We start from the raw sequence: 12,245 nt of genomic DNA on the forward strand, positions 1-12,245 counted from the left end.
AAGTCTGCAATTTTAACATTAGACTTTTAAACTAAAGTTTGAATTCACCATTGTTTTCATCGACATCTTCTGCCAGTTTTTACACCTGCTAGTTAGTTCTCTTGCTACTTTATTACTGGATGAACTTAACATCTAACTTAACATGCAACTCAATTTCTTAGCCACTGTCCTTCCTCAGAAGACCAATACCAGTATTGGTGCTCCGATTCAGAGGGGTTGAAATAGACACAAACAGCAGAAGCAATGGCAGTATCTTTCTTTCCCCAAAATGTTGGCGTTGGAGAGAGGGCACTCAGAGACTGGTTTGTAACTTGCAAAAGTTCCACAAGTGATTTTGATACGGAAATTTTAAAGTCTAATTTAACAAAAAAGTTTGTGTAATTCTTTGATAGCTTTGTTATTTATCCTATTACTCTTCTACACCAAATCAGAAGTAGAATGTCTTTTCTTATACACACGTTTAACAAATAATCTAATTGTGATTTAGATTTTAGCATTAATTATGGTTTCTTTTTCTCATAGGTGTCATCTTTAAGAAATGAAAAGCGAGGCTCATCGTATCTCATCTCTGCCCCAGAAGGCGGCTCAGTGGAACTTGTTGAGCAACATTCTCAGGGCACCGGAGCATACTACATGGAGACCTACTTAAAAAAGAAGCGCGTGTACTGAGTTAAGTCCTCCCCTTATATAACCTCGTAAGGTTCTTTGCAGTATCTTTGCTGTTCATCGCTGCCTTAACTACATTCATACTACCCATATCCTTTAAATACGGGTTTATAATTCCCCAGAAGGAACTGTGTTGTGCAGCAGGCAAAATTGCCAAATAAGAAGTAAGTAGCAATAAGAAGAGACATCAGTTGAGGACATTTTCATCACCACCAGAATTAAATGCAGCTTAACGTGATATTAACTTATAGTCCATTGCAGAAATTAACAATATTCCTTGTTCTAGGACTGGGAATAATTTTGACACCACATATGAAACTTTGAAGCAATAAATAGGAAACGGTCTTGTTTCCTAGGCCTTAGAAGAATGAATTTCTTACAAGCCAATGTGCATTTCTATTTACATTCCCTAGAAGAAATCTCATTTATAGATTTTTAGAACTTCTCCTTAGAACTCTAAGAGCACGAGTACGAGACACAGCAATGGTCACGTGCAAACAAATGCTCTGCGTGCAAACTAAATTATTCCCCCCACACCAGCCATGTAATAGGTGTACACTCCCACGAGTCTTTCCTTTTAATCTGTTATTAACCATTTATGCCTTTTGTGAAGAAAAACAAGGTACTTTAACAAAAGTAGCTTTGGCGATCTAATTTCAGGGGTTGGCAAACCATACCCTGGGGTTAAATTCAGATCTCCACCTGTTTGTTGTACAGCTAAGAATGTTATTTACATTTTTAAATGGTTGGCAGAAAAATGAAAATTTTATGACTTTGAAATTATATGGAATTCAGATGTGCCCACACACACAGCTTTCCTGGAACACAGCCATGCTTGGTCACACGCAAGCAGCACTGCGCAGTTCGGGCAGAGACGCGCAGGCCTGCACAGTCTAATGTGTTTCCTCTCTGGCCCTTCACAGCGAGTTTGCTAACCCCTAATCTAACAGTACTAACTGCCTAATCCTTTTACTTCACCTAAAGAAGGAACTTAACTTTTGCAGCTGATTTATAAGTGGCAATGAACATAAGTTTCTGTCTCATTCCATGGCATAGGATAGTGATGATCTAATTACTAGAACAGGGCCTATTTTGATCATTAAATGCATTATTTCCAAAATATTATATAGTGAAGCAGTCAATACTGCCCTTTCTGAAGGAGTCTTAATGGAGTAACAGTGTTTATAACCATTTTAAGCTAATAAGCAAAATTTTACCTCACTCTCTGCTTTGTCTCTTACTCTTTAGTAGTATGTTAGGCTAAAAATTGTTTGTAACTTTTGACATCCCCATTTCCTGAAGACTTGGGTATTAAATGCATGGGAAACCTTTTGCCATCTAGAAATATATGTAAGTAAGTTTGTTCCTTGTTATGAGACTGTAATTGATGATGAGTTTAGGGGCCCCAATGATCATAGTCTTTTTGAACTCAGATCATTAAATATCTTGTAATTTGGGGGAATTATTTTTGAACAAGATAAAAGGTATCCTGTTTTACTTATGAAGTTAAAAATCGGTGCACATGTTGTATGATTTGTAAAGATTACTTGGTCTAATTTATTGCATATATTAACCTCTTTTGGGAAATGACAGCTAGAAAACTAGACTAAGACAATTTCTAAGTAGGCTTCCTACGAGTAACTGATCAGGATAGGCATCGCTCACTTACGACTCAGCAGATGAGTAATGGAGTCCCTGAGCTCTGCACTTCCTTATTTTCCAGTTGCATTGAGCTTCTTCAATGCTTAGTCACACCTCTGTGATTGTACAGATGAATTTTAACTAAGCTGCAAAGTGAAAGTGGGAAGAGGCGAAAGAAAAGCTGTTTGTGATCACAGCCCACGTGGATCTGCCACCCGTCCCCCACTGTCAGTGGAAGTAACAGATAAGTGCAAATCAATTCTTGTTAGTAATACGGACCATTACCAACCCTCCCAAACTCTATATTGTTATTTTTCTAAGTAAACAAATTGTTTGAAATGCTTTGAAAATGGAGTCTTAATATTAAAAGGCATATGCATGTGAAGTCTGTTGTATATTTATTTGTATAAAGAGTAAACAAAGTGCATACAGAGTGGCCACAGGTTTGACACAGACACGTTGGTAATGTAGGGTTAGCGAACAAATTTCAATGGCGAGTCTACTGTTGCCATTGAATCAATTCAGAACTCTTTTTTTAAGGTGAAAAATAATGATGTCAAACAAATGCTAGATAGCATCAATGGTTTTTCAGACTCTTGGTCATGAAGATCGTATGGTTCACGTTGAATCACAGAGCAGGCATCTTTGATTACCAGCTACCCCCAAGCAAACTGGAAACTGTCTAGTGGATCCAGACTCCACGGTGCTGCTAGCAGGATCTTTTCTTTCAAGTTTTATGCTATAGGGCAGCGATTTTCAACTAGTCGAAAAGAACTTTTAAAGCATGCAATCCCTGGCTACTTAGTCAGGAGCATTGACCTCTTTCCCCTTAGATTGTCAAATACAGAAATGACAACGGCCAACACAACAATGGCTGTCCAGTGTGAATGAATCAAAATATGTAATTTTTTAGTCAGATAGGCAAAAAAGACATTTTTTGGTGTGCTGCAGTCATGAGATGAAAAGGTTGGAAATCGCTGCCCTAGGGTGATGGACTCTGGAAGAGGGACCGTGAGTACTGAAGCTCTCCAGGAACAGTGCAGTGTCTACGGCATGTACTCTGACCGGCTGCATACTGCCTCCGACACCGTTGCTGGAACAGCGCGCCCCTAAGTGGTAAGCTTGTAAAAGGATATACATGTTGACATTTCTTAAAAGCATGTATAGTAGCATCCATGTTCTTGGAATCAAATCTGATTAAAGGTACACCGTTTAGGAAAGCACTGGCACAGGCTTAGTTCTCAAGAACGAACATCATGCAGCGAAGATCTATTCCACAGCTGTCCCCCGAGGTACAACCAGTTCTCTCTCAAAAAGTGGGTACCACAGGTCACCCAAGGGGACAGGAGCTAAGCCACTGAAGAAACAACTCAAAGTTTAAGTCCTATGGTGAGAGGAATACACTCAGCTTTCTACAGAAACAACAGTACGCTAACTGGTATCCAGTATTTCAAGGACGCTTGGTCTATCACTGTACAGATGACGAGATTTCAGGGCATGTTAGAGTATCAACTACGTCCATTAACCTTTGATTTACGTGCCAGAGAACAGTTAAAATCATCTGGCAGGTGGGAGAAAGCAATCTTGTTGAGGTTTTGAAAAAATCCCATTCTAGTGAGCAGTCGTGATGGCGGAACGGCCTTTCCGAAAGGAAGAGCGCTAATGTTTTGGTTGTCGTTAAACTTGGCACCAGTAACACAGTGACAAACGGAGAGGAAGTACTTACACGTGTTAAGCACCGCAGTGTGCCTTATACATGGATATGTACCCAAGTATCTTTTTAGACAGGAAACAGTTTTTCCATTAAAATTATTCTAAATGGCTTGGGTATTCTGGGGGGAAAGGGGAGGACTTGCTACACTGTGTTTTAAATGTTACTTATGCTCCTTATTTTAAAAGTGCTTCAAATCCTTCGATGAGGTTCTGAAAGGTTGTCCGATTAGATGGTTGGAATTCCCAGCATTTTCTCATAAGTTGATAAACCTGTAAAAAGAAAAAACAATATCAGTAAAATGTTAAATATGGGAGCTTTATAAAAAATTAGATACATTGACTAACAAAATTTTAGAAATGTAAATGACTTAAAGCCAGATAACAAGAGTATTAGCATAATTTAAAATATAATGTCATAACTATAGTTCATAAATCTTTTAACATTGAGAAGCTCATGGGTTAAATAACCTTTAAAAAACTCAGGTCATTAATACCATAAACCAATTTAAGGGTAAAGTTGTATTTCACTTTAGAACAAACTGAATTTCATAAATGCTGTTAATAAGCGGGATGAACTCACAACCAAGCAACACCAGAATATGCTCCTTTGGGTGGTGAGGGTACTTTTGGAGGGAATCCTTGCTTTGAACATAATTTGTGGCTGTCATCTGGCCCAAACATGATTTCTCAAATATCTGAAATTCAGCTTGGGAAAATGATTTTAAGGGAATTTTCTACTCCTTCCTGCTCTTCCCACCCCCACCCCTCTGCTGGGTATCTCAAGCTGTGAGAACATAATAAAAATTGAGTTTCATGACCGGAAGTGGCCCAACCCACAGATACCTCATCTGGACAGTTAGGCGGACAAGGCAAACGCTTTCCCTCTTTCAGTGTGTTCACAAGTCTCGTTACTGTCATCTGGCCGTGGGTGGGGCCGATCATTTTCAGGAACAACTATGTGAGTTAAAAAAAAGTTTTACTTTGCACATATTTATATAAACACAAATAGATTAAGGTGAAATTACTAGAATTAACTGGGAATTAAAATAATAAAACGACTTTTTCCTTAGTAACTTGAAGTGAAAGTTCAGAATCCTTTTTAGCTCTCACCAGTCAGCTGGGATCAACCCACCACTCCTGGCTGAGGAGCCTTTTCCAGGGAGACTGGCCTCATTTAGGAACACGGGAGGTGCAGACAGGAGTCCACCAAGTGCTTCTTCACACACTTACAGACCCCTGGACATCAGGGTTGTCACCCTGGTCACGTGGCTCAGATGGTTAGAGCAGTTATCCTGGAAACCCAAAGGTTGTGGGTTCAATTCCCAGTCAGGGCGCATCCAGGAGGCAAGTAATCGGTGTTTCTCTCTCTCTAAAAATAAGTGAAAACATCCTCAGGTGAGGATTAAAAAAGGGTTTTCTTAGAGAACTCTGGGCTCCTTCTGAAACCAAGACTCGACAGAGCCAGAAGTACGTGTCAAGTAACAAACAAGGAAAAGCAACACACCGGCTGCATTCTACTTAAGGACAAAACAGAGGATGTTCAAATGAAGATAAGTAAACTCACCGCCATGGGACTGGAGTCTGAGTCACAGTACGTAAGCAGCTCGTGCAGAGTCACTCCGAAAGACCAGACATCAGAGGCAATGTAAAACTTACACTGAATTAAACACTCCGGAGCATACCTAAAAAAGAATGGACAAACATAAAAGTCCCATTTCCTGGGAAGGATATTCCAACAAATACCTTACAGAGTAGCTCAGAAAAACCACCTTTGATTTTCCTTAGAATTTAGAATTCTAAGACATGTAAGTACGTGTTAATCACTAGAGGCTGCTGCTTTCAGCAGTACAGATGGGCTCCAGAACAGCAGCAAGGTGATGTGCGCTCTCCGTGTGGAGGAAGCGGACGCACGTGACCACAGGCCCCAGACTGTGTTTGCCTGCAGGGACTCCCTGCCCAGTCCTCTTCCAGTGTCAGTAGTTCTGATGAATGACACCCAAGTACCTGAGCCAGCAATGGAGGGTTTCCCAAATCCGATTTCCTAACTACTTCTCAACCCTACTCACCTCCTAAAGCCCCCACCACTGTCCTACTTCACACCGTCACTGGCTCCAGCCCAATCAGACTGAGGCTCCAATCTTTACTACTCTCCATTCCACAGTGATCTTTCTGAAGCAAAAGCTCCCATCCCAACATCGCCCCTCCCCAGGGCGACCCAAAGCTCTTGGGATGGTGCCCGAGCTCTGCAACTCCTCTTCCAGCATTCTGCCTTAACCCCCACCAGAGACACACTCCAGCCGCCCTTGGGCTGATGTCAGTTCCTGGACAGCCACTGCTCTTGCCTCATCCTGTGAGTCACGTATGCCTCCTAATGGCTTTACAAAGCCCTGTGGAACTTTTAGGTTTTATAGTTAGGACTTCCAGAAACCCAAGTCTGAAGCCGCCTATACTCACGGTATCACAAAATTGGCTGCCTCACCCATTAAATTCAGTCTGCTTGTTTGTGTCTTGACACATGTTAAGGGAATGAATGAAGGTTTTGGCTCTGTGGGTGGGAGAGCTCTGTGTTTGTGCCTCTGTAAGAGGTAGTACCTCCCAGGTGTGATCAGTTTTATGGGAGTAATAGGGTGTGGAGTGGACTCTTAGCAACTTCTCTCCTGGACAGAGTTCCAGGCAGACGGGTGGAAGTCCGAGCGTGACATTCTGACCTGGGTAGTTGGGCAGGTTTCCCCTGGATTTCTGTCCACTCTGTCCAGAATCTCCTTGCATCCGTTCTGTGCCTGCTTCGTCACCTCACTGCTTCCCCCTTCTCTCGCCTGTCCTGCCTCTGCCTGGCTGTGCCTCCTCCAGCTGCTAACAGTTCTGAGAACTGGAGAGACGCCCCCTCCTGGGAGGCTGTCGGATTTACTCCTCGGAAGATGGTCTCACAAAGCTCAGGAATTTCTCTCTGGGTTGCTTTTTGTAAACACAACCCTAAAGCTACTTCTTGAAAGCAAAGAGTAATCAATCCCAAATGTTCTAAGTTCTTTCTGACCCCATGGAACAGCACAAGACCTATGAAACACTGATGAAATCAAACTCTGATTCAGTTACCAAAACACAGGGCTGTCCCGGTCGTCCTTGACGGTGTAGTACTCCTTGTCGGTTTCAATTGCTTTGGTTAAACCAAAGTCTCCAATTTTCACTTGGTGCTCACTCTCAACAAGGACGTTCCTTGCTGCTAAGTCCCGGTGGACGTACTGTCGTGAACCCAAATAGTCCATCCCCTAAAGGAGAGAAGTAAAGGCAGAGTGTATTGCTGAAGGTCAGTGCAGACTGTATTTTGCATAATCAGTTCATAGCAAAAAAACTACAATGAAATTAGTGTCATTTCATGTTACATATCACTTTTTTCTTTATGCAAAAATAGTAAGACCAACCTGATTCAAAGAAAAATACATTAAATCAGCTCTACATAACAAATCAGTTTTTTAGTAGAAGCTAATTTTTCATTCAAATTAAGTAGACCAAAATTAACTCAGTATAATTATTGGAAAGTCTAAATACAAACCATTTATCCAGGGCCGAGTGCCTGATTTTTTAATCTTTAACATGCTTTTTTATTATTTATTTTTACCTTACAAATCTGAACGGCATATTTTAACTGCTGTTTGAGGTTAATTTTGTTCTTATTCTTTGGAAGATATTCCTTAAGGCTTCCTGAAGGCAGAAATTCCATGATGAGCTTGATACCATTTCCTCCTGTATTTAAAAACAAACAAAAACCCATCAGTATGGGGTTCCCACACTGATGGACTGAAGGAACTATGGGAGAGTGGAAGGCACAGAATCTGGAGAAATGGGACCTGAACTGATTTCAGCACCACCTGTGAATGACATGCAAGTCACTCAATCTCAAGCTGCACAGCCTCTGGACCCTCAGCAGTGAACAGGGACAGTCACACCTGTGTACCTACCCCACAGTCATCAGCATTCACTGAGATAATACAGTGATATATGTCATTTCACTATCAATTTTGAAGTGCAATACAGGAGTCCTGTGCTGGCTTTCAGGTAGATACATCTGTTAGACACCTGGACTTAGACAACTAGAAAACAAAGACTGGGGAAGGGGGGGCTATCAGTTTTATGTGGCCCAAGTGCCAACATGTGGATGGGTGAAGATCAGTCCCCGGGTGGGTGTGTGAACTGCCTGGGAGACAATGCTGCAGTCAGCCCCTGGCTGAGCAGGAGGCTGAGCAGCTTCCCTGGGAGCTCTGTAGCTGCTGAGGGGTGTCACAGTACATAGGACTTCAAAGTCCTAGAGCTCATGCAGGCCATGAGCTAGCACACATTCAGGGTGCCCCAGATAAAGCCACGGGCACTGCCCATGCAGTACTGGCCCTCACGACCCCACTGTCTTTAACAACACCCTCCTTTGCACAACATACCATCTTCTGTGCAGATGCCTTTGTACTTCACAATGTTCTCATGATACAGGTTCCGTAAGATTTCAATCTCCTTCTTCAGATCAGCTATGTGGTTACCTCCACTCTCAGGCTTCAGAGATTTGACAGCCACTTGCTCCCCTGTGTTGTCCCCTTCAGGGTCATACCGGCAGAGTTCAACCTTCCCAAAGTGGCCCTGGAGGGAAAGATGCAGCTGTCTGAACAGAGGAGCCCCGCCTAGGCCAGCAGGAACGCAGAACATGGGGCGCCACGGCCTCAAGAACACCCAGTGGGGAAAGGGTGTCTGTTCAACAAATGCTGCTGGGAAGACTGGAAACACGTGTAGAACAATAAAATCAGACCCCTATCTCACAGCAGTCAGAAAAATGAACTCAAAACGGGTAAGACTTAAAACATAAGACCTGACACCATAAAACTCCCAGAAGAAAACAGAGGGAAGAAGCACATCGGTAATTTTCTGTACGTGACATCAAAAGCCCAAACTACAAGGACAAAAATCAACAAATGGGGCATCAAACTCAAAAGATTCTGCACAGCAAAAGAAACAACTAAATGAAAAGGCAGCCTACAGAATGGGAGAAACGTTTGCAAACCATATATTGGATAAGAGTTCAATACCCAAAACACATCAAGAACTTAACTTACACGATTAAAAAAAATAAAACTGAACAACTTGATTAAAAAATAAGCAGAAGGAATTAAATACTTTCCAAAGAGGACAGCAAAATGGCTAACAGGAACATGACAAGATGCTAAATGTCACAGTAAGTGCAAATAAAACCCACAATGAGCTGTGACCTCACATCTGCCGGAGTGGCCATCGCCATCAAGACAAACACCAGGTGCAGGTGAGCCCTTACCACTACTGGTGGGAAGGCTCATCTGTCCAACTCTATGGAAAAAAATATGCAGGTTCCTCAAAAAAATTACGAACAGATCCATAGGATCTGGCAATTCCACTTCTGGGAGTGTGCCCAAAGAAAACGGAAAAGGAGTTACAAGGCAGCTGCACCCCACGTTTATCACGGCACTATTCACAATAGCCAAGATACAGGGGGAAAAACCCAAATGTCCATCAGTGGATGAATGGGTAAACAAGGTGCAATACATGCAGCAATGGAATAGTATTCAGCCATGAAAAAGGACGATTTGGGATTATGAATGGATCTTGAGCACAAGTCAGATTAGAAAAAAACAGATACTGTGTGATGACACTGTTTAAACAAAACGTAGTGAAACAGACCAGAAAATAAGTGGTGGGGGATGTTAAAACTGATGATTTCTAAGGGCATGAGCTTGTAACAATAGGCACTAAAATACAGAGATTTAGGGTGCAGTACATTGAACACAGACAATAACACTGTACTATATGTAATGTGATACATGATTACACAGGCAGCCGTATTACAATACATATGTGTGAAAGTAATACACACTGTACACCTCAAATTTATACAATGTTACATGTCAGATTTTCCCAATAAACAAAATGAGGCCTGCTCCCCATGCAGTTCCCCCAGAGACCGGGGTGAATGGCACAGTCCTGCCCTCACAGTAGCTGCCCCTGCTGGCTCCTGCCCCACTGCCACAGCCCATCCTCACCTGCCATCCCCCATTACTGAGCTGAGACCAGGAAAGTACTACTGACTGGAGAACCAACACACCAATCCAGTTTCCATGAAAATGTAACCCAAAGGAAATGAGGGTTTGGGGGACATGTAGGACAACTGTGGCATTCCCAGAGCGCCACAAGCCCATCCCCCAGGAGAGGCAGCACAGGGTAGCTGCAGCGAGCACTGCACAAGAAGTCTTTGGAAGTCGGGATCCGATCCCAGCTAAGCCATTTGTCAGTGATGCTGGCCCAGTCACCAAACCTCTTGAGCTAATCCGGAGGTGCTCAACATTCACAGTAGTAGTAAACCTCCGGGTACTGTGAGGGGCTAGGGACAGTGCTCATAAAATGCCCAGCACATAGCCTGGCACACCACAGAGACTCAAGGCAGGACACGGCTTGTATACTTAACCACAGAAAAATCTGCATGAAGATGCAAGTCCAAGTATCTTCTCTATCATGTGAACTGTTAGGAAACTCTCATTTGAGGTCCAAAGGAAAGCTGACGTTGGCATTGTGTGTAGTAAATCCATCCCTCCCTTAAGCAGCCTCACAGGACATAGATTTTCTGTTTCCGTCATACCTCTACCTGCTCCCCCATACTGTTCCCTTTCCATTCTCTGTCCCTCGGAGAGAATGTCCTGTGTGCATACACAGCCACGTGTGCATGCTGTCACCATGTGAGTGATACAATGCCTTGTGAGACTAGTGGCCCAAAGAAAACGCAATAGGTACTTATAAAAACTTTGACCCCCAAGTGAGAAAGAATGGAGAGCTGCTTTAAATGCACACAGAGGTAAGGTGGTCAGCAGGTGCTAGAATGTAACTTGCCTCTCCCAAGTCACGGATCCTCTTTAAGAACCGCTTTTCGAAATGTGTGGGATCCACCTCGGTAGCTGGCTTTTTTTCTGAAACAATGTCTGGATCTAAGGGAAGAAAAAATAAAACATTAGAAAGACATGACCTGTCACAGGATCCCAGTTATCCCGGCCACCCTAACAGCTCTCCAGGGCATTGGCTGATCTGGTTCCATGGTGCACGGCAGTGTCTTACTCTGCTCTTCCAGCTTATTGATGTCTCTCATGATGGCTCGGAAAAAGGGCCTCTGATTGGGGTCATAGTTCATGCAGCGAGTCATAAGGTCAGCCAGCTCCTTACAAGATGGTGTCACTGGTCGGCACCGGCTTTCGTAGAATCTCTCTTTCTGTAAAGAAGAGGACAACATGGAAGGAACCAGCCACACGCCTGTCAGCCCCAGGTTAGGGGAGGAACCAACCCCTTGTTTAATTTCCAACAGCTCTGCTAAAGGTAGATTTCATGAGCATGTGTGTGACTGCTGCCTTATTCTAGCTTGGGAAGGTCTGATACTAAAATTATCTGAAACCGAACAAGCTGCTTTCCGGTAAAGCTATGCAACCTTTCTGGAATACAGTTTGACAATACGTATAAAAATCTCCAGATTCTTCAAACCCTATGACTCATTAATTCAAATTACTGTACAACTTGGAAATAAATCAGATATAAGCCAAGATTTATGTGTCAAAGTATCTCCTGCAGAATTAGAACATTTACAAATTAGAGTTCAAAAGAGCAATCAACTTATATTAAATTTGTAAAGTTGTAAAGCTTCTCTGATCACATAGGAAAGTACTCAATATTAAATGTATAGCATATGTAACTACATCTAGCATGGTCCCAATTTCATTTAAAAAAGAGAGGTAAACAGACTGGAAGACAACATTCCAGTGTTAAATAGCAGTCAGGAGTTACAAAAATATGGTGATAGCTATTTTAAGTTTTGCATATTTTTCAATTTTCCTTCAACTTTATTAATTTACAAGTGAGAAATAAATAATTGATGCCACTTAAAAAAATTAAGTGAAATCACTACACTCCAGTTTATCTGTAGCTGAATGCCAAGAGTACCTGTTCCTCTTCTGGTTCTCCTGAGGGCAAGGAGGTGAGAGTGGGGGTGGGGGAGCAGGCCCCAGAGGAGCCGGAGGAGGAAGAGAGGGGGGATAATGGAATTAAGGAGGTGTCAGCTGCCCTGACCTCTGAGTGTCACTCCCCCTCCCCTGCTCCCGTGCTGTCCAACCGACCAGCATGGGAGCAGGGGAGGGGAGGGAGGAGGGAGGACTTCTTTTATCAAAGACACACACCCTTCC

The 12,245-nt window shown here is 42.7% G+C and overlaps 2 protein-coding genes across 4 annotated transcripts in view; one reads left to right on the forward strand and one right to left on the reverse strand.

The window, feature by feature from the left end:
• Positions 1–2,676, forward strand: part of RAVER2 (ribonucleoprotein, PTB binding 2) — a 104,016-nt gene extending 101,340 nt beyond the window's left edge. For all 3 annotated transcript variants that reach the window (XM_037136242.2, XM_037136243.2, XM_053655564.1), the window contains exon 12: positions 523–2,676. In XM_037136242.2, coding sequence (XP_036992137.2) covers positions 523–669 — 147 coding nt within the window. In that variant the 3' untranslated portion in view covers positions 670–2,676. The remainder of the gene's footprint in view (positions 1–522) is intronic.
• A 12-nt stretch (positions 2,677–2,688) lies between these two features.
• The window catches only part of JAK1 (Janus kinase 1), a 121,777-nt gene continuing 112,220 nt past the window's right edge, over positions 2,689–12,245 (reverse strand). Inside the window, exons 18-25 of the mRNA XM_037136240.2 lie at positions 11,134–11,284; positions 10,912–11,006; positions 8,451–8,643; positions 7,637–7,761; positions 7,114–7,286; positions 5,585–5,702; positions 4,864–4,974; positions 2,689–4,290 (exon numbers count right to left, since the gene is read on the reverse strand). Coding sequence (XP_036992135.2) covers positions 4,195–4,290; positions 4,864–4,974; positions 5,585–5,702; positions 7,114–7,286; positions 7,637–7,761; positions 8,451–8,643; positions 10,912–11,006; positions 11,134–11,284 — 1,062 coding nt within the window. The 3' untranslated portion in view covers positions 2,689–4,194. The remainder of the gene's footprint in view (positions 4,291–4,863; positions 4,975–5,584; positions 5,703–7,113; positions 7,287–7,636; positions 7,762–8,450; positions 8,644–10,911; positions 11,007–11,133; positions 11,285–12,245) is intronic.

Source organism: Artibeus jamaicensis, unplaced genomic scaffold, assembly GCF_021234435.1.
Source record: "Artibeus jamaicensis isolate MK-2021 breed Jamaican fruit bat unplaced genomic scaffold, CSHL_Jam_final scaffold_1019, whole genome shotgun sequence".
NCBI classification, from domain to species: Eukaryota; Metazoa; Chordata; class Mammalia; order Chiroptera; family Phyllostomidae; genus Artibeus; species Artibeus jamaicensis.